We start from the raw sequence: 22,922 nt of genomic DNA, 5'->3' as shown, positions 1-22,922 counted from the left end.
GTGAAGGATTGCTTTTCTCTTGCTGCTTTGAAAATTCTCTCTTTGTCTTTGACATTTGGCACTGTGATTAGTTTGTGTCTTGGACTGTCCATTTGGATCTATTCTGTTCGGGAATGCTGCAGTTCTTGGATCTGTAATTTTCTGTCTTTCATAAGAGATGGGACATTTTCAGTGATGATTTCCTCCATTAGTCTTTCTCTTCCTTTTCCCTTCTCTTCTTCTTGGATACCACAAGAAACATATTCATGCACTTCATGATGTCATTCAGTTCCCTGAGACCATGCTCATATTTTTCCATTCTTTTCCCTATATTTTATTTTGTGTGTTGGCTTTCAGATGTCCAGTCCTCTCATTCTCTAATTCTTTCTTCTGCCTCTTCAAATCTCTTGTAGGTTTCCATTGTTTTTTCATCTCTTCTATGGTGCCTGTCGTTTCCTTAAGTTCTGTGATTTGTTTTTTCACACTTTTGAGTTATTCTAATTGCTTCAGTTTTCCAGTTCCAAGGGCCTGAATTCCTTGAAGGAGGGATTCCATTTAAGCTGGGCCCCACCTTTCAGTTGGGGAAGATAATACCTTTGGGAATTAACTCCTTTCATCTGACTAGTTACTTAATTCTGCCCTTGCCTGGGGCAATGCTGGAGTCTGAGAGTATTTCCAGTTCTATCTAATAAGAGTTCTGCATGAGATCTCAGCCATTCTGCATGGTCCAGGCTGGTGTATTATGTCCTGTAGCTGATGTTCCCCCAGCAGTTGTTCTGTACTTTCCCTAGCTATTTACTAGCTGCTCTGAAGGATGAACTAAAGTTCATACTTCACTATGCTGTCATTTTGTCCCATGTACTAGTTTCCTAGCAGCCGGAATGCAATATATCAGAAATGGAATGGCTTTTTAAAAGGGGAATTTAATAAGTTACAAGTTTACAGTTCTAAGGCCATGAAAATGTCCCAATTAAAGCAAGTTTATAAAAATGTCCAAATTAAGACACCAATAAAAGGTTACTTTCACTCAAGAAAGGCTGATGAAGTTAGGGTTTCTCTCTCAACTGAAAAGGCACATGGTGAACATGGCAACATCTAGCTTCCCCTTCAGTCCTCTTGCTTCATGAAGCTCCATCATCTCCAAAGGCTGCTGGCTGATGGACTCTATAGTTCTTGTGTCTCTGCTGCTCATGTCATTCTGAAGCTTTCTCCAAAATCTTCCTCTTTTAAAAGATTCCAGTAAACTAATCAGACCCAACTGGAATGGGTGGAGTCACATCTCCCTCTAATCAAAGATTAATACCCACAGTTGGGTGAGCCACATCTCTGTGGAGATAATCTATCAAGTTTCCAACCTATAGTGCTGAATAAGGATTAAAAGAAAAGGCTGTGTCCAGATGAATCAGGATTAAAACATGGCTTTTCTAGGGTACATAATCCTTTCAAACCAGCATACCCCACCTTGTTCATATTGATCCAGTCTGGTGATATTTTCCATCTGGTCATGATAAGATGCTTGGTTAGCTACTGAGATATGGAGCTTTCACCAAAATGTTGCTATTTGTCTGAAGCTTCAACAGAAAAGATTTATTGGCTATTTTGCTTTGTTCACTCCGTCTCTTATGTTTTTGACAGCCAGAGTATACACAGAATCAGAAATGCAATATACTGAATTCTTCACATACATTTTTGCATATATAAATTATCAATAGGAGCCTGAAGAGTTCAAATTTTCAGCTTTTTTTCTTTGCCTTGAAACAAGTCGTTCATTAAGCTATGTAAAATAGATGGCTCTTGATTCTATTTTTAAAAATTTCTAAGGATGAAAATTTCACAACCTTTCTGGCTAGTCTATTTCAACATTAATAAACCTTATAAATAAACATGTTTTTTCTCCCTAATATTAACAGAATTCTTTCTCACTGCTTGTTTAGCCATTTTCCTTTTAGTTGGACTCATTAAGGAATAATGATCAGCTTGACCCTGTCCTCACAATAGCCTATATTGCATTGATGTAGTTGGAAAGAGAAATTATCTCCCTTTCTCTCCCTCACATCTTCTGTATTCTCTTCCTCAAGCTGGAAATCAGTGTGAAAACAAACAAAAAAAAAGTGTTTAAAGAGCAACACAGTGGTCCTTGGAAAATACCTAGGTGACTCACCAAACTTCAGGTACCTGAGCTCTGGGAAGAATATGCAAACAGAGCAGCCATGCCCATTGGGGGTGACTGTCTAATACCTCTCCATCAACCTTTATCTCTCCCTGTCATTAGATTCTAGGGGTATGTCATGACACCTTACCATCTGTTCTCTTCCTGAGCTCATACAAACAGGGTCTATATGGAAAGTAATTTCTGAATTAAAAAAAAAAACAGATTCATTGTTTATCTATGATAAGTACAGTAAAGGTACTTTACATATAGCACAAATAGGAATTTAGATGATTGCAATTGTTTTAGGACAAGAAACAAGCTTTCCTGGTAAAATTTTTACATTTATTTATAAGGTTGTATTAGGAGACCTCCATAATCGTGGCTATATTATAATATGTTCCTAAGGAGAACCTCTTACCTGTTTTATGCTGAGTGAGATCTGGGAACCTTAACCGTAAATAAAGATTTGATCCATCTAATCCCATACTTGCATTTCATTTTCCATCCATTCCAAGAAACCAGGCAACCCCAATGTTACGTTCTTCTCTTAATTTTACTAATGTGATTTTTCTAGGTCCCAAGGGTACTGCTGGTCTCCCTGGGAAGCCAGGACTTATAGGACCTCCTGGACTTAAGGGAAGCATAGGTGATATGGGTTTTCCAGGTAGGTGATGAAAATACCCCAAGTATTTCATCAAAGGTGGTTCGTTATCTTTGTTCTCAGAAAAAAGGCTGGTGTTGATAGAATTAGACTAAACATTATCTAAAGTAATCTAGACAGCCCTGTCAATGCATAGATATTTGAACTGGCATGAAAGAATGAAGCTTTATAAACCTCAGAAGTGAGAATTCACAAACTTATCTTTGATCCTGCTGTAACCCTTTCACCTAAATATCCTTAAAAAAAGGTTTTTATATTTATCCAATTCGTGAAGGTCATTATATAACTCAGAGTTTGCACCATTCTTTTTCTTACCTTTTTTGCTTGGTCATATGCATCTAATGCCACTGATAAATAATATTTTGTAAAATATTTCATATTACATGTTTTAAACAGGTCCTCAGGGTGTGAAAGGGTCCCCTGGACCTCCTGGAGTTCCTGGACAACCTGGCTCCCGAGGATTCCCTGGACAAAAAGGAGACAAAGGTGATCCTGGTGTTTCAGGCATTGGTCTTCCAGGTCTTCCAGGCCCCAAGGTAATAATATTCTAGGCATCTGTCTATACAGCTGTGACATTTCGTTGACACTGTGCTCATTCCTATTTCTTCATTAAACAAATTATAGAATGACATGGTGTATTCTGGTTTTATTTGTTTAGATTTGTTCCTTCTTGTTTCTCTTAAATTTTAAAGATAGTTTTCAGGGTTTGTGGCCAGTCCAAAAAAATGGGGGAAAAATTCTGGTTTCTTTCTTTATCCCCTATCTTAATCTCTGAGGATGGTTCAGTAAACCAAAAGCTTATTTCTTGGTTTTGACTTTCCTTTTTAGTGATGGAGTTGTTGGTCTTTGCCCTAATAATATTATTATTAAATAATTTGAAAAAGTATAAACAAAGTAACTTAAGCAGTTAATAGATTTGCAATTATATTATTTTTTAAATCTTTTTATTGATAAATCTTCACACACTTACATTCCATACATGGTGTATGAACAACGACTCAACAATATCATCACATAGTTGTGTATTCATCACCATAATCATTTTTTGAACATTTGCATCACTCCAGAAAAAGAAATAAAGAAGAAAACACTCATACATACCATACCCCTAACCCCTCCATCTCATTGACAACTAGTATTTCCATCTACCTAATTTATTTTACCCTTTGTCTAGAAAAACAAGAACTGGAAAATTCTAATCAGTTAAATAGAACCCATGCCAGAGGTCTAGAATAAGTTGAACTGAATGCCAAAGAACAGGTAGAGAACAAAGCCATTCAGTAAGAAAATCCTAGGTAAAAGAGTGAAAACAATCTCCAGATAAACTAATTAAGGCTATCAAATGCCTAACATCAGCCAAAAATAACAAGTCATACTAGGAAAATCAGAGATGGCCCAGTCAAAGGAACAAATCAGTAATTCAAATGAGACACAGGAGTTGAACTACTAATTCAGGATGTTCAGACAGACGTGGAACATCTCATCAAAATCAAATCAACAAGTTGAGGGAGGATATAGGCATTTAAGGTAATAAATATCCCTCTTAGTACTGCCTTTGCTACATCCCGTAAATTTTGATATGTTGTGTTTTCATTTTCATTGGCCTCGAGACAGTTACTGATTTCTCTTGAAATTTCTTCCTTGACCCACTGGTTGTTTAAGAGTGTATTGTTTAGCTTCCATATATTTGTGAATTTTCTGCCCCTTGCCTGTTATTTACTTCCAATTTCATTTGCTTATGACCAAAGAAAATGTTTTGTATAATTTCAATCCTTTTAAATTTATTGAGACTTGCATTGTGACCTACCATATGGTCTGTCCTTGAAAATGATCCATGAGCACTTGGGAAAAATGTGTTTCCTGCTATTGTGGGGTATAATGTTCTGTAAATGTCTGTTAAGTCTAGTTCATTTATTGTATAATCTCTTACTGATACTCTCTCTAGATGTTCTGTCCACTGATCAGAACAGGGAATTGAAGTCTCCAACTATTAGGTAGAGGTGTGTTCTAGTTTGCTAGCTGCTGGAATACAATATACCAGAAGCAGAATGGGGAATTTAAAAAGGGGAATTTAATAAGCTGCTAGTGTACAGTTATAAAGCCGAGAAAATGTCCCAATTAAACAAGTTGTGCTGGTTTGAAAGGATGTATGGATCCTAGAAAAGCCATGTTTTAATCAAAACCCACTTCGTAAAGGCAGAATAATCCCTCTATTCAATATTGTATGTCTGAAACTATAATCAGATCATCTCCCTGGAGATGTGATTTAATCAAGAGTGGTTGTTAAACCGTATTAGGTAACGACATGTCTTCACCCATTTGGGTGGGTCTTGATAAGTTTCTGAAGTCCTATAGAAGAGGAAACATTTTGGTGAATGAAGGAGATTCAGAGAGTGCAGAGAATGCTGCAGCACCACAAAGCAGAGAGTCCATGAGCCAGCGACCTTTGAAGATGAAGGAAAATGCCTCCCAGGGAGCTTCATGAAACTGGAAGCCAGGAGAGAAAGCTAGCAGATGACACTGTGTTTGCCATGTACCTTTCCAGTCAAGAGAGAAATCCCGACCATGTTCACCATGTGCCTTTCCACTTGAGAGAGAACCCTGAACTTCATCAGCCTTCTTGAATCAAGGTATCTTTCCCTGGATGCCTTTGATTGGACATTTCTATAGACTTGTTTTAATTGGGACATTTTCTCAGCCTTAGAACTGTTAACTAGCAACTTATTAAATTCCCCTTTTGAAAAGCCATTCCATTCCTGGTATATTGCATTCCAGCAGCTAACAAACTAGAACACAAAGTCTATGGAAATGTCCGATCACAGGCATCTAGGGAAAGATACCTTGATTCAAGAAGGCTGATGAAGTTCAGGATTTCCCTCTCAAGTGGAAGGGCACATGGCAAACACAGTCAGAGTTTCTCTCTCATCTGGAAAGGCACACGGTAAACACAGTAAGGGTTCCTCTCTCATCTGGAAGGGCACATGGCAAACACGGCGTCATCTGCTAGCTTCTTCTCCTGGCTTCCTGTTTCATGAAGCTCCCCGGGAGGCATTTTCCTTCTTCATCTCCAAAGGTCGCTGGCTGGTGGACTCTGCTTCTCGTGGCTATGTCATTCTGCTCTGTTCTGTCTGAATCTCTCTTTTTCTAAAATGTTTTCTCTTTTATAGGATTCCAGTAAATTAATCAAGACCCACCCAAATGGGTGGAGACGCACCTTCACTTAATCCAGTTTAGCAACCACTCTTGAGTAAATCACATCTCCAGGGAGATGATCTAATTATAGTTTCCAACATACAGTACTGAATAGGGATTAGAAGAAATGGCTGCCTTTACAAAATGGGATTAGGATTAAAACATGGCTTTTCTAGGGTACATACATCATTTCAAACCAGCACAAGGTGCTTATTTCTCCTTTCAGTGTTGTCAGTGTTTGCTTCATGTACTTTAATCAAGAAACCTTTCTCAACCCCTTGATGCTGGGTTCTGGCTCACTCTGGGAGTTCTGACCCATGTTTCCAGGGAAATTTACACCCCTGTGAGTCATGTCCCTCATAGGGGGGAGGGCAGTGAGTTCACCTGCTGAGTTGGTTTACAGAGAGACGTCACATCTGAGCGACAGAGGAGGTTTTCTGGGAGTGACTCTTACACCTAATTTTAAGTATGCTTTGCTATCCTTTGCAGGAATAAATTTCATCGGGGCAAATCCCAAGATCAAGGGCTCAGCCTATTGATTTGGTTGTCCCCACTGCTTGCAAGAATATAAAAAATTCTCCAAATGGAGAAGTTGAATATCTTCTCCTTTCTCCCCAGTTCCAGAAGGGGACTGTGCTGGTTTGAAAAGATGTATATACCCTAGAAAAGCCATGTTTTAGTTCTAATCCAATTTTTTAAAAGCAGCCATTTCTTCTAATCCCGATTCAGTACTGTATGTTTGAAACTATAATTAGATCATCTCCCTGGAGATGTGATTTACTCAAGAGTGGTTGTTAAACTGGATTAAGTGAAGGCATGTCTCCACCCATTTGGGTGGGTCTTGATTAATTTACTGGAATCCTATAAAAGAGAAAACATTTGGGAGAAAGTGAGAGATTCTGAGAGAGCAGAATGATGTAGCCATGGGAAGCAGAGTCTACCAGTCAGCGACCACTGGAGATGAAGAAGGAAAACGCCTCCCGGGGAGCTTCATAAAACAGGAAGCCGGGAGAGAAAGCTAACAGATGATACCGTGTTCACCACGTGCCTTTCCAGATGAGAGAGAAACCCTGACTGTGTTCACCATGTGCCTTGTCACTTGAGAGAGAAACCCTGAACTTCAATGACCTTCTTGAATCAGGGTATCTTTCCCTGGATGCCTTTGATTGGACATTTTAATTGGGACTTTTTTTTTTTTGGCCTTAGAACTGTAAACTAGCAACTTATTAAATTCCACATTCTGTTTCTGGTGTATTGCATTCTGGCAGCTAGCAAACTAGAACCGATTTTGGTCCTGAGATTTTGGTACTATGGTTTGCAAATACCAAACATGTTGGAACGGCTTTTTAAATGGATAGGGGGAAGATTCTGGAAGAGTTGTGAGGAGCTTGATAGAGAAGTTGTAGAATGCTGTCATAATTTTTGTGGTTTATTGTTTCATATTTTCACTTTCTTCTTTTTGTTCATCCAATGTCTTCTTTATATCTTCCCCAATTCATTCATTTGATTTATGTTGAAATTTTCCATGTCTGTTTGAACATCCTGAATTAGTGGTTTCAGCTCCTGTATCTCATGTGGCACTTGTCTGCCTGTGGCTTCCCACCAGCGTAAAGTGGTGTGGTGCCCTTAAGTTCAGCAGATTCTCCCTGCTGGGGGCATGGTTGAGACAGAGGTGAGGTAATATGATGGCTTCAATTGCTTTAGTTTTCCTGTCCCTGGGGCCTGAATTCCTTGAAGGAAGGATTCCAGTTAAGCTGGGCCCTACTTTTCTGTTGGGAAGAATATGCACTTTAGGGAATTAATTCCTTTCACCTGACTAGTTACTCTGGTCTCTCAGACAAGCTTAATTCTGCCCTTGCTTGGGGCAGTGCTGGAGTCTGAGAGGGCTCACAGTTCTATCTAATGGGCTATTAAGGAGCATAAAAATAGCAAAAAAAAAAAAAAAAAAAAAAAAAAGAAGCCCTTTAAGAGCCAGTCCCCTGTTCCTCAGATTTGTCAATGAAGAGCTTAAATTGGTTCATGGCTCTCTCTATCTCCAACAATGTGTGCAGCTTTTAGGGGGATCCAGCCCTTTTCCAGTATTTTGTGCTGTCAGACTCAGAAAGCCTCTGGCCTTTTTTTGTTTTTGATTTTGTTTTCCATCAGCCCAGCCCCCTCTTTGCAGGGACAAAACTCCTAGAACCTTTAGTGTTGATTCCAGGTTTATTTGTGATGAGGGCCTATCTTCATTTGTCAGAATTTGTTAATTTCACAACTGGAGCTTGGTTGAGCTAAGCCCTTGCTGCTAGTAAAGTCTGTTTTCTTTCCCATGGTGAACCAGCCTGCTGTGTCCATGTTGGAAGGGTGCCTGCTTCTGTGGCTTGAGAGACTTACTTTTCCATTTGGGGTCTCAGCAGATGTACGCTGTCTGTCTGGTCACAGTTGTGGCCCCAGCAGTTGCTCTGGAGGATGAACTAAATTCCACACCTCACTTAGCCACCTTCTTGCCACACCTCCAACAATTTCCTTTTAATAGTACCCAAAGAGACTATAGTTTGATGGTCCAGTTGATCAACTTACTGTAAGATAAGCAGGAGAAGTTTGGACATATTGACTGGAGATTAACAATGTAAAGTTTATTTTTTTTTTTTATCTTTTTTTTTTATTAATTAAAAAAAGAATTAACAAAACAATTAGAAATCATTCCAATCTAAATGTACAATCAGTAATTCTTAATAACATCACATAGTTGCATATTCATCATTTCTTAGTACATTTGCATCGATTTAGAAAAAGAAATAAAAAGACAACAGAATAAGAATTAAAACAATAATAGAAAGAAAAAAAACAAAAAAAACAAAAACAAAAAACCTATACCTCACATGCAGCTTCATTCAGTGTTTTAACATAATTGCATTACAATTGGGTAGTATTGTGCTGTCCATTTCTGAGTTTTTATATCCAGTCCCGTTGTACAGTCTGTATCCCTTCATCTCCAATTATCCTTTCTCTTTTTTTTTTTTTTTTAATTAACGGAAAAAAAGAAATTAACCCAACATTTAGAGATCATACCATTCTACACATGCAATCATTAATTCTTAACATCATCACATAGATGCATGATCATCATTTCTTAGTACATTTGCATTGGTTTAGAAGAACTAGCAACATAACCGAAAAAGATATAGAATGTTAATATAGAGAAAAAAATAAAAGTAATAATAGTAAAATCAAAACAAAAACCTATAGCTCAGATGCAGCTTCATTCAGTGTTTTAACATGATTACTTTACAATTAGGTATTATTGTGCTGTCCATTTTTGAGTTTTTGTATCTAGTCCTGTTGCACAGTCTGTATCCCTTCAGCTTCAATTACCCATTGTCTTACCCTGTTTCTAACTCCTGCTGAACTCTGTTACCAATGACATATTTCAAGTTTATTCTCGAATGTCCGTTCACATCAGTGGGACCATACAGTATTTGTCCTTTAGTTTTTGGCTGGATTCACTCAGCATAATATTCTCTAGGTCCATCCATGTTATTACATGGTTCATAAGTTTATCTTGTCTTAAAGCTGCATAATATTCCATCGTATGTATATACCACAGTTTGTTTAGCCACTCTTCTGTTGATGGAGATTTTGGCTGTTTCCATCTCTTTGCAATTGTAAATAATGCTGCTATAAACATTGGTGTGCAAATGTCCGTTTGTGTCTTTGCCCTTAAGTCCTTTGAGTAGATACCTAGCAATGGTATTGCTGGGTCGTATGGCAATTCTATATTCAGCTTTTTGAGGAACCGCCAAACTGCCTTCCACAGTGGTTGCACCCTTTGACATTCCCACCAACAGTGGATAAGTGTGCCTCTTTCTCCGCATCCTCTCCAGCATTTGTCATTTTCTGTTTTGTTGATAATGGCCATTCTGGTGGGTGTGAGATGATATCTCATTGTGGTTTTGATTTGCATTTCTCTAATGGCCAGGGACATTGAGCATCTCTTCATGTGCCTCTTGGCCATCCGTATTTCCTCTTCTGAGAGGTGTCTGTTCAAGTCTTTTTCCCATTTTGTAATTGGGTTGGCTGTCTTTTTGTTGTTGAGATGAACAATCTCTTTATAAATTCTGGATACTAGACCTTTGTCTGATATATCATTTCCAAATATTGTCTCCCATCGTGAAGGCTGTCTTTCTACTTTCTTGATGAAGTTCTTTGATGCACAAAAGTGTTTAATTTTGAGGAGTTCCCATTTATTTATTTCCTTCTTCAGTGCTCTTGCTTTAGGTTTAAGGTCCATAAAACCGCCTCCAGTTGTAAGATCCATAAGATATCTCCCAACATTTTCCTCTAACTGTTTTATGGTCTTAGACCTAATGTTTAGATCTTTGATCCATTTTGAGTTAACTTTTGTATAGGGTGTGAGAGATGGGTCTTCTTTCATTCTTTTGCATATGGATATCCAGTTCTCTAGGCACCATTTATTGAAGAGACTGCTCTGTCCCAGGTGAGTTGGCTTGACTGCCTTATCAAAGATCAAATGTCCATAGATGAGAGGGTCTATATCTGAGCACTCTATTCGATTCCATTGGTCGATATATCTATCTTTATGCCAATACCATGCTGTTTTGACCACTGTGGCTTCATAATATGCCTTAAAGTCAGGCAGCGCGAGACCTCCAGCTTCGTTTTTTTTCCTCAAGATGTTTTTAGCAATTCGGGGCACCCTGCCCTTCCAGATAAATTTGCTTATTGGTTTTTCTATTTCTGAAAAATAAGTTGTTGGGATTTTGATTGGTATTGCATTGAATCTGTAAATCAATTTAGGTAGGATTGACATCTTAACTATATTTAGTCTTCCAATCCATGAACACGGTATGCCCTTCCATCTATTTAGGTCTTCTGTGATTTCTTTTAGCAGTTTTTTGTAGTTTTCTTTATATAGGTTTTTTGTCTCTTTAGTTAAATTTATTCCTAGGTATTTTATTCTTTTAGTTGCAATTGTAAATGGGATTCGTTTCTTGATTTCCCCCTCAGCTTGTTCATTACTAGTGTATAGAAATGCTACAGATTTTTGAATGTTGATCTTGTAACCTGCTACTTTGCTGTACTCATTTATTAGCTCTAGTAGTTTTGTTGTGGATTTTTCCGGGTTTTCGACGTATAGTATCATATCGTCTGCAAACAGTGATAGTTTTACTTCTTCCTTTCCAATTTTGATGCCTTGTATTTCTTTTTCTTGTCTAATTGCTCTGGCTAGAACCTCCAACACAATGTTGAATAATAGTGGTGATAGTGGACATCCTTGTCTTGTTCCTGATCTTAGGGGAAAAGTTTTCAATTTTTCCCCATTGAGGATGATATTAGCTGTGGGTTTTTCATATATTCCCTCTATCATTTTAAGGAAGTTCCCTTGTATTCCTATCTTTTGAAGTGTTTTCAACAGGAAAGGATGTTGAATCTTGTCGAATGCCTTCTCTGCATCAATTGAGATGATCATGTGATTTTTCTGCTTTGATTTGTTGATATGGTGTATTACATTAATTGATTTTCTTATGTTGAACCATCCTTGCATACCTGGGATGAATCCTACTTGGTCATGATGTATAATTCTTTTAATGTGCTGTTGGATACGATTTGCTAGAATTTTATTGAGGATTTTTGCATCTGTATTCATTAGAGAGATTGGTCTGTAGTTTTCTTTTTTTGTAATATCTTTGCCTGGTTTTGGTATGAGGGTGATGTTGGCTTCATAGAATGAATTAGGTAGTTTTCCCTCCACTTCGATTTTTTTGAAGAGTTTGAAGAGAATTGGTACTAATTCTTTCTGGAACGTTTGGTAGAATTCACATGTGAAGCCATCTGGTCCTGGACTTTTCTTTTTAGGAAGCTTTTGAATGACTAATTCAATTTCTTTACTTGTGATTGGTTTGTTGAGGTCATCTATGTCTTCTTGAGTCAAAGTTGGTTGTTCATGTCTTTCCAGGAACCCGTCCATTTCCTCTAAATTGTTGTATTTATTAGCGTAAAGTTGTTCATAGTATCCTGTTATTACCTCCTTTATTTCTGTGAGGTCAGTAGTTATGTCTCCTCTTCCATTTCTGATCTTATTTATTTGCATCCTCTCTCTTCTTCTTTTTGTCAATCTTGCTAAGGGCCCATCAATCTTATTGATTTTCTCATAGAACCAACTTCTGGCCTTATTGATATTCTCTATTGTTTTCATGTTTTCAATTTCATTTATTTGTGCTCTAATCTTTGTTATTTCTTTCCTTTTGCTTGCTTTGGGGTTAGCTTGCTGTTCTTTCTCCAGTTCTTCCAAATGGATAGTTAATTCCTGAATTTTTGCCTTTTCTTCTTTTCTGATATAGGCATTTAGAGCAATAAATTTCCCTCTTAGCACTGCCTTTGCTGCGTCCCATAAGTTTTGATATGTTGTGTTTTCATTTTCATTCGCCTCGAGGTATTTGCTAATTTCCCTTGCAATTTCTTCTTTGACCCAGTCGTTGTTTAGGAGTGTGTTGTTGAGCCTCCACGTATTTGTGAATTTTCTGGCACTCTGCCTATTATTGATTTCCAACATCATTCCTTTATGGTCCGAGAAAGTGTTGTGTAAGATTTCAATCTTTTTAAATTTGTTAAGACTTGCTTTGTGACCCAGCATATGGTCTATCTTTGAGAATGATCCATGAGCACTTGAGAAAAAGGTGTATCCTGCTGTTGTGGGATGTAATGTCCTATAAATGTCTATTAAGTCTAGTTCATTTATAGTAATATTCAGATTCTCTATTTCTTTGTTGATCCTCTGTCTAGATGTTCTGTCCCTTGATGAGAGTGGTGAGTTGAAGTCTCCAACTATTATGGTATATGAGTCTATTTCCCTTTTCAATGTTTGCAGTATATTCCTCACGTATTTTGGGGCATTCTGATTCGGTGCGTAAATATTTATGATTGTTATGTCTTCTTGTTTAATTGTTCCTTTTATTAATATATAGTGTCCTTCTTTGTCTCTTTTAACTGTTTTACATTTGAAGTCTAATTTGTTGGATATTAGTATAGCCACTCCTGCTCTTTTCTGGTTGTTATTTGCATGAAATATCTTTTCCCAACCTTTCACTTTCAACCTATGTTTATCTTTGGGTCTAAGATGTGTTTCCTGTAGACAGCATATAGAAGGATCCTGTTTTTTAATCCATTCTGCCAATCTATGTCTTTTGATTGGGGAATTCAGTCCATTGACATTTAGTGTTATTACTGTTTGGATAATATTTTCCTCTAACATTTTGCCTTTTGTATTATATATATCATATCTGATTTTCCTTCTTTCTACACTCTTTTCCATATCTCTCTCTTCTGTCTTTTTGTATCTGACTCTAGTGCTCCCTTTAGTATTTCTTGCAGAGCTGGTCTCTTGGTCACAAATTCTTTCAGTGACTTTTTGTCTGAGAATGTTTTAATTTCTCCCTCATTTTTGAAGGATAATTTTGCTGGATATAGGAGTCTTGGTTGGCAGTTTTTCTCTTTTAGTATTTTAAATATATCATCCCACTGTCTTCTAGCTTCCATGGTTTCTGCTGAGAAATCTACACAAAATCTTATTGGGTTTCCCTTGTATGTAATGGATTGTTTTTCTCTTGCTGCTTTCAAGATCTTCTCTTTCTCTTTGACCTCTGACATTCTAACTAGTAAGTGTCTTGGAGAACGCCTATTTGGGTCTAATCTCTTTGGGGTGCGCTGCACTTCTTGGATCTGTAATTTTAGGTCTTTCATAAGAGTTGGGAAATTTTCAGTGATAATTTCTTCCATTAGTTTTTCTCCTCCTTTTCCCTTCTCTTCTCCTTCTGGGACACCCACAACACGTATATTTGTGCGGTTCATATTGTCCTTGAGTTCCCTGATACCCTGTTCAAATTTTTCCATTCTTTTCCCTATAGTTTCTGTTTCTTTTTGGAATTCAGATGTTCCATCCTCCAAATCACTAATTCTATCTTCTGTCTCTTTAAATCTATCATTGTAGCTATCCATTATTTTTTCTATGTTTGCTACTTTATCCTTCACTTCCATAAGTTCTGCGATTTGTTTTTTCAGTTTTTCTATTTCTTCTTTATGTTCAGCCCATGTCTTCTTCATGTCCTCCCTCAATTTATCGATTTCATTTTTGAAGAGGTTTTCCATTTCTGTTCGTATATTCAGCATTAGTTGTCTCAGCTCTTGTGTCTCATTTGAGCTATTGGTTTGTTCCTTTGACTGAGCCATATTCTCAATCTTTTGAGCGTGGACAGTTATCTTCTGCTGCTGGCGTCTGGGCATTTATTCAGATTTCTCTTGGTGTTGGACCCAGCAAGGTTGTAATATTTTTCTGTGAAATCTCTGGGTTCTGTTTTTCTTATCCTGCCCAGTAGGTGGCGCTCGTGGCACCCGTTTGTCTGCGGGTCCCACCAGTAAAAGGTGCTGTGGGACCTTAAACTTTGGAAAACTCTCGCCGTCCTGGGGGTTCGCTAGCCGAAACGGCTTGAGCTGGCCCGGGGTCCGAATGCAGGGAGGGTTGCTGGTCGCCGCAGCCAGGGAAAGAGCCCGTCCGAATTTCCTAGTCGGCCCTGGGCAACAAGCGTGGCGGGAGGGCGCCAGCGGCAGCGGCCCGCCTGAGAGAGTGCACGTTCCCCGGGAGTCACGGGTTTGGAAGGGGCCTCCCCCACCCGTCACCATTCTCTGCGGCCTGGGGGTTTCCGATCCAATTCTCTCAGTTGGTCCGGGGGCTGCGCATGGTATGGGCACCAGCCGTCTTTGTTTCAGGGGACCGCCTCTCCAATTCTCCCAGCCGGCCCGGGAAGGGGGAAGGGAGTAACTCCGGCCGCTTGCCACCCCGCCCGGTAAGGCCCGCGCGCCTCGGCGATCTCACCCGAGCTGCTTCTCTCAGCCAGCCAGCCGTTCCAGGATGGGGTACGCTGTCTTTTTTATCTCTGTTGTGGCTTTGGGCGCTTTCTGTATCGTTTCTACTCCCCTAGTAGGTGTCCTGGAGAAGAAACTAAGATCCGCGCGTCTTACTAAGCCGCCATCTTCCAGGAAGTCTGTGTAAAGTTTATTTAAGTGACTTTTACTATTTTCTTTTCTATTAAATTCTATCAGTAATATATAACACGTTTTATTTTAAAAAGTAGTAATATAAACACATAAAGAATAAAAGTGAAAATGTCCTTTATGTCACATTCTTTTTATCTCATTCCCTTTATCATGGGATCCACTGATTATAGAAGTTTGTGTGTAACTTTGGTCCCTTAATCTTTACATGTATGTTTATGCACCCAGAATTTTCTGTGCTTTCTATATATTACATATATGTAAAACCATAATATACATACTGTTCTATACATAGCTCTTATCACTTCTATCTTTTCATCTTTCTTTTGTCAACGTATTTTAGAAAATTTTATTTGTCACTATACATATAGACCTAATCCCATTGTTTTAGTGGCTGTATGATATTCCATTGCTATTGGAAATAATACTACTATCAGCATCCTCATATGTATGAGCAATTAGTATTATGTAGATTACAAAAAGGGAAATTGCTAGGTCAAAAATATGCATTTTAATTTGCATCTTTTAAAACTCTTATAATAATAGTAACACCTGAATTAATGCAGCTCATGTGAAAAGGTGTAAAATAGAAAGTCTTCTTTTCACAAAATGACATACCATAAATCATCAGTTCTTCTCCAAAGTAACCACTTTCAGCAGTTTCTCATGAACTCTTCTGAAAAAGGCTTTTTCTGCATGTATATGCATGTTTATATGATAGTTCATCAGTTTTGATTCAACTTGTTTACATTTGAAATCTCTGAAATTGGGGTGCATCTTGCAATCAAAAGCATGTTATAATTATAATTGGAAGCATTTTTCTTCATATATTGATAAATGAAATGATGCTGCATCTTCCAAATTTAAGTGTGTTTGGGTATTTTTTTATTTATACACATGAAATCATACTGTACATCTATTACATACCTACCGATTATCACTTAATAAATCTTGGAAAAATTTATCAATGCATAAATATATGCCTCATTCTTTTCCATAACTACATAGTATTTTTTTATCCAGGATAAAAAGTCAGTTTAATATTGAAAATCAGTGATTGTAATTCACAATAGTAAAACACTAAAAATAGCCATATGATCCTATTGATAGATATAGAAAAAGCGCTTGGCAAACTCAAACTTTTAATTCTTGAAAAACTGCCCAACAAACTACTAAGAGAACATTTTCATTTTGTTTTTTTAAGGCAATTTTATTGAGATATAGTCACATATCATATAGTCATCTAAAGTGTACAATCAGTGGTTCACAGTATCATTATATAGTTGTACATTCATCATCACAGTCAGTTTTTGGACATTTTCATTATGCCAAAGACAAAAAGCACACATATAAGAATAAAAATTAAAATGAAAACGAACAAAAACATCCATACCCCTTATCCCCCCTATTATTTATTTATTTATTGTCCTTATTTTTTTACTCATCTATCCATACAATTAGATAACAGGAGTGTCAGTCACAAGGTTTTCACAATCACATGGTCACACTATAAAAGCTATATAGTTATACAGTCTTCTCCAATAATCTAGGCTACTGGAACATAGCTCAACAATTTCAGGTATTTCCATCTAGCCACTCTAATAAACCATAAACTAAAAAGGAATATATATATAACACATAAGAAAACTTCTGGAATGACCTTCTGACTCTGTTTGAAATCTCTCAGCCACTGAAATTTTATTTTATTTCATTTCTCTTCCCCTTTTGATCAAGAAGGCTTTCTCAATCCTACAATGCCTGGACCAGACTCATCCCCCAGAGTCACTGTCCCACGTTGCCAGGGAGATTTACACCCCTGGGAGTCATGTCCCACGTAGGGTAGAGGGCAATGAGTTCACCTGCTGAATTGGCTTAGAGAAAGAGGTCACACCTGAGCAACAAAAGAGGTTCTCTGGGGCTGTCTCTTAGGCATCATTATAAGTAGGCTTAGCTTTTCTTTGAAGGAGTAAATTTTGATTCCAAGATCGAGGGCTCAGCTTATTAAATTGTTAGTCCATACTCCTTGTGAGAATATTAGGAATTCCCCTAGTGGAGAAGTTTACTATTTCCACATTTTCCCCCTGTCATTCAAGGGAACTTTGCAAATGCTTTTTTATCCTCTCCCCAAATTACTTTGGGATGTATCGGGACATCATATTAACCTGTACAAACCAACAAGATCTCACTCCCTATTCAAAGTTCCATGTAATATGATGTTTGAATAAATTGACCATGCAAGTTAAATTAGATATAATTTAAAAATAAAAATTTTGCACCAAATCAATATCTCTTCCTTTGATCTCACACAGAAGTTGAAGTTTTAAAACACAGTCAATATCATCCTTAACCCTCTAGTCTGATTTACCTAAGTCCTAACCAGATCTGCTTCATTCCTGTCCTAATTGAAGTCTAATCTCTTTTTCAGCTTTTTAAACAGTTGCTGTATGGGGTAATGCTGACTTTCATAACAGTAAAACTCTGAGTCTCAGGTGTCACGCAGATTCCCAAAGTTCCAGGGAATGACCAGGTTATACACAAAGAGCTCAGCGTCTCAGAATTTAGAAATAAATATTACAACTCAGGAATAGATGTGACTGCTATAAGAGCTTAAAATCTAGGAAACTTTACAATAAGACTTGCCCTGAAAAACATATTTTTGGATTCAATTCTCAGAATTTAAACAATATAATTACTCCATATGAGTGAGGCGTTATAATGTCTGTCTTTGCATTTCTGGCTTATTTCACTCAACATACTGTCCTGAGGTCCATTCACCTAGTTGCATGCCTCACAACTTCATTCGTTCTTGCAGCACGCAGTAGTCCATTGTATATATACACCACAGTTTCGTCTTCCTTCCCTCAGTCATTTTCCCCTTTAAAGCCCCCTCCACCCATTGGGAATCTCAAATACTGCTGCCATAAACACCAGTGTGCAAATGTACACTCGGGTCCTCACACTCAGCTCCTCCAGGTATATACCCAGCCATGGGGTTTCAGGATCATATGGCAACCCCACCCCTAGTCTCCTGCAGAACCACCACTCTACTTCCCTATCAACAGTGATAGGGAATCACTGTTGATAGTGATAGTAAAATCACATTTTCTCCAGCACTTGTATCTTTCTGTGTATTTTTTAAAGAGTTTTATTCACACATGATGCAATACATCCTAAGTAACAATCAGTGGTTCCTGTTATAATCACAAAGTTCACTCATAATCTATGTGAGGACATTTCCATTTTTTCCACAAAGAGGAAGAGGAAGAAAAAAAAAGAAGAATAAAATATTAAAAAATACATAGTATTTTAAATTACAGAATATTTTAAATAATTTAAGCTATCAATGAATAATGAAGATATTTCTTTATTTTGTGGTTACAAACATGTTGCACTGAAGATTATACATACAATATACATATATACATACATATAATATATATACATATATATAATATATATATATACAACACACACACACACTAAGATTCTTTTTTAGTTTTCTAAGGCTGCTGGAATACCAGACACCAGAAATAGACTGGCTTTTATAAAGGAGATTTCTCTAGTTACAAATTTACAGTTCTTCATAGCCAGCTGGATTTCCTCTGGCTTTCTCTGTCACATGACAGCAATATCTGCTGGCCTTTTCTCCTGGCTTCTGGGTTCAAATGGCTTTCCCTAGGGTGTTTCCTTTCTGCATCTCCAAACATCTGGGTCTGAGCAGGCTCTGAGAGCTAAGCTGCAGTGTGCTGGGCTGCTGCGCTGCTTCTCTCTCTTCTAACCTCTCGGTTTTATGCTCACTCATTTCAGAAGGCATGCCCCTTAGCCGACAGGAGTTGTAATCAGTCATAGATGAAATTCACATGTTGATTATTTAAGTTCATAGCAACAGAACAGCTGGGCCCCATCACCTGGCCAAGTTGACACGTGAACCTAACTACTACAGATTCCTTGACAAATATTTCCATAGATAGATTCTGAGTATAGTTGGTGGAATAAAGCATATTGTGCCTTTTTAATATTAATAGTTACTGCCAAATTTGTCTGTTAAATGACTCTGCCACTTTGTACACTCATGATTGGTGTAAGAGATTTCCTACTTCCTCCTCATTTTTATAAATGCTGAATATTATCAATCTTAACATTTTTGCCATTTTAATGGGTGAAAAGTAGTATATCATTATTATTTAAATTCAAATTTTCCTGAGTACAGGAAAATTGAGTACGAGTGAGATTTGATGTGTGTATATCTCTTCTGCAATTGTCTATTTATACTTTGTCTCATATTATGAGGGCTTTTAATCTTTTCTTACTGATTATAAAAGTACTTTATAAAGAGTGATTATACATCCATTATCTATTACACATGTTGCAAATATTTTCTCTCAGCCAATTGTTTGTCTTATCATGTTGTTTATTGTGCATTTCATCATATAGAGTTTAATTTTTACAATTGAATTTTGTTATTCATTAAAGGTATCTATTGAGTGTGTACAATGTGCCAGATACTATTCCAGGTGCTGGAGATACAGCATGAATCAAATAAGCATAAATCCCTGACTGCTTGGAGCTTTCATCTAGTTACAAGGCAAAGAATAAACAAAATAAATAATTAAAGCATGTTAGAAGGTGATGAATGTAATGGCAAAAAGGAAGATAATGATTGGAGACAGGAATTTCTTGGAGTTGTTACATTTTGAAATAACAATTGAGCAATGACCTCAGTGCAGTAAGGGAGTGAGTCATGCAAGGATCTTGAGGCATACACATAACCAACAGGTTTGAGGAACGTAAATGGATTAAGCAAAGTGAATGAGGTGAAACTAAATAGGAGATGAGGTCCAATTGGTAATGGAGGCCAGATCATCTAGGGCCTTGCAGGTCATTTTGAGGGCTTTTATTCCCAAGTAAAATAAGGAGCGCTTGGAAGGAGTAATATGATTGAACTTAAAATACGACAACTGCCCATGAACTCCTCCCCACTAAAAAAAAAATCAACAAATGGTGCTGCAATAATGGGAAAATCACATGGAAAAAGGCTATAGTGGTCTCCACTATATAGCATACCAAAAAAAAAAAAAAATACCACAGCTGCTGTTTTGGAAACATCATGGAAGAACAAGGTTGAGAGCAGGGAGATCAGTTATGAAACTATTTGAATAATACCAGCTACTAATATTGATACCTTGGATCAAGGTGGCAGCAGTGGAAATGGTAAGAAGTAGTCAGATTTTACATATATTTTCCAAGTCAAGCCAAAGGGAGTGAGTGTAGAGAGGAAAGAAAATAAGACCAAGAACTGACCCATGAAGAACTCTAGTGTTAAGAGATCAGAGAGTAGATAAAGAATCCGCAAAGGAAAGTTGAGAAGAAGCAGTCAGAGAGGTGCAAGGAAAACCAGAAGTGTGCGGAATCCTAGAAGCCAAAAGAAGAAAGTGTTTTCAAGAAGGGAGTGAGTAGCAAAATAGACCACTGTAATTTTGTGTAATGGTGTAGGTAAGGCCTGAATGGAACAGGTGCAAGCGAGCTCAGGAGTAAAGGAATTAGGGGCAGTGTTTCAAGTTTTGCTGTAAAAGCTAACAAGGAAATAGAATGATAGTGGGTGGAAGATGTGGATGAACAGTTCATCCATAGTACAGAGAAGATAGAGTATGTGGTACAGATTCGAGGTAGGTTAGTCAGATATGGTGGTGGAAGTCTGTGGAAATTATTTTCTGATTGCTTCTATTTTCTTGCTGAATTAAGAAATAAGTTTATCAGTTGAGGGGGAGGATGAGAGAAGAGGTTAAGGAAGATTTTAGAGTTTTTTTTTTTTTTTTTAGCTTGCACTTGTCTTTAAAAGGCTTCCACATCCTAAAATTATAAAAATAGACCTTTTGATTTTCTTCCAGTACTCTCATGGTTTTATTCTTTATGTTTACATCTTCAATCTATTTGAATTTTTTATATGTTGTGTGAAGTAAGGAACTTTTATTTCTCTAAATAAATATCTAGTTGGGCCAACCCTGTTTTTACACACTCCATTCTTATGTGATAGGACCAAAATTAATAGCTCATCTCTGAAATTATAAAGTATGGCAGCAGAGAAATATTTTCAATGTGTTTCAGTTGACAAATGCTTAAGGTATATTTAACTCTTCATCTAGGAACCTGTATTTTAGTTTATGTACATGGACTACAAGTGTATTTCAATAAACAAATTCTACACCAAATTTGTAAACTTGCAGAGATAATAAAACGAGGAACTAATGCATGTAAAATAGCCTGTTGTACCTTTCCGGTGACATTGTTATATCTTAGAATGGTGACATGTTTAAAAAAGTAAGATTTTATAGCTTAGTTCCACTAGGTATGGGTAGTCCTTACGGTTCTGATATGCAAAAATTTCACTTACCATGATATATAATACATGGCCTCCAAAAACACAGTTCAAATTCCAATTACCATGGTCCATTAGCTCTTCAAGCAACAAATCACTACATAAATATCAGATGTGCATCATGATCAGTGAAAAATCATGTCACTTCTTTCAAAATCTGTCATTGATTAGTCACTGTGCATCTGTTATTCACTTCTCAGACAGCAAAGCACATACTTGTGTTGCCTCCTTGTCTTGTAGTGATAATCCAACATGATGTTTTACAAAAATTGGTAACAAAATGGGGAATTGGCCAATGAAGATGAAAGTCAGCAAAGAAATGAAAAGTAATAACATTGGAAATGAGATTCAAATCTAACTATAAATAGAGTTATAGATGAAATAGCTGATCATAGGAATATTGACACTGCCATCGTGTGAGAGACTTTAGATCTGCAGCCAAGGAACTTAAGACAAATTTTCTGATGTAAATGAGAAAAGTAGCTGTGATAAAAAGGATGAAGATGTCACATAGAAAGTGAAGCCAGCAAAAAACTTCACATTAATAGAACTCGTGAAGATATTTCATGAGAATGAAAATGCAAAGAATAAAATGTGGGAAGCTGATCCAAAATTAGAAAGGAATATGACAGTATCTATGCCAAGGCATAGAAAAGATGCTTACGCCATATTTTAAATTATATGACAAGAAGGAAAACACTATTCAAACTACTCTCAGTGAGGTTTTTATGAAAAATAAAATGCTTTAATTTTCAGTGTTTCTAATATTTTGAATTACAATGTACTATAAATATTAGTTTTACTATTTTTTACATTTTCCTATACAGGAATACTGAAAGTAGTAAGTTTTTAATATTTTGACAAAATGTTTATAGGTTACAGAACCATCATAATCTTTCTCATTTACTATTAAGATTATTTTGCATGGTTGTTTTTATGGTCTCACCCTACTATGCAAAGTGAGGAGTGCCTGAATTATAAAGGAGAAGGGAAAAAAAAGTTCTCAGAAACATAATTATGTTACTGGAGTATACCAAGTATAAGAGAAATTTTTCTGAATTAGTGAGTTAAAAACTAGGGTTAGTTGTGAAGAGTCAGATGATCAGTCTCTTACAATGACACATTTTATAAGTGGGTATCCTTGTTAGCCAAAAAAGCATAATTAATGTAGGATAGTGAAAATCCTGGATGGGGAATCAGTAAACAGATGTCCTGGGTCTGTCCATATGATGTTGGGTAAGTCACTTAACCCTTGCACTTCCATTACTTAATTAATTCACAGGGTTATTGTAAGACTGCTGAAATAACAGAAAAACACTTTGTAAATCATAAAAACAGTCTATGCATAGTAGATGTAAAATGACATGGCTAGATTTGATGGTATCTGAGGTTTCAACTGCTCTTAAATTCAGTGACTCTGGAACTATATGGCTCTGTAACTTTTTAAAACGTCACTTAATGGGTCTAACATCCATTAATCCTTCTTAAAATCTAATCATACTACGGATTCAATG

At 37.0% G+C, this 22,922-nt stretch overlaps 1 protein-coding gene across 1 annotated transcript in view; it reads left to right on the top strand.

Annotated features, from left to right (window-relative positions):
* COL4A5 (collagen type IV alpha 5 chain) overlaps positions 1-22,922 on the top strand; it is a 351,509-nt gene that overhangs the window by 200,949 nt on the left and 127,638 nt on the right. The window contains exons 35-36 of the mRNA XM_077145842.1: positions 2,706-2,795; positions 3,189-3,328. Of these exons, the coding sequence (XP_077001957.1) occupies positions 2,706-2,795; positions 3,189-3,328 (230 nt within the window). The remainder of the gene's footprint in view (positions 1-2,705; positions 2,796-3,188; positions 3,329-22,922) is intronic.

The sequence above is a fragment of the Tamandua tetradactyla genome, chromosome X (genome assembly GCF_023851605.1).
Source record: "Tamandua tetradactyla isolate mTamTet1 chromosome X, mTamTet1.pri, whole genome shotgun sequence".
NCBI lineage: Eukaryota > Metazoa > Chordata > Mammalia > Pilosa > Myrmecophagidae > Tamandua > Tamandua tetradactyla.
This window is presented reverse-complemented; position numbering and strand designations above follow the sequence as displayed.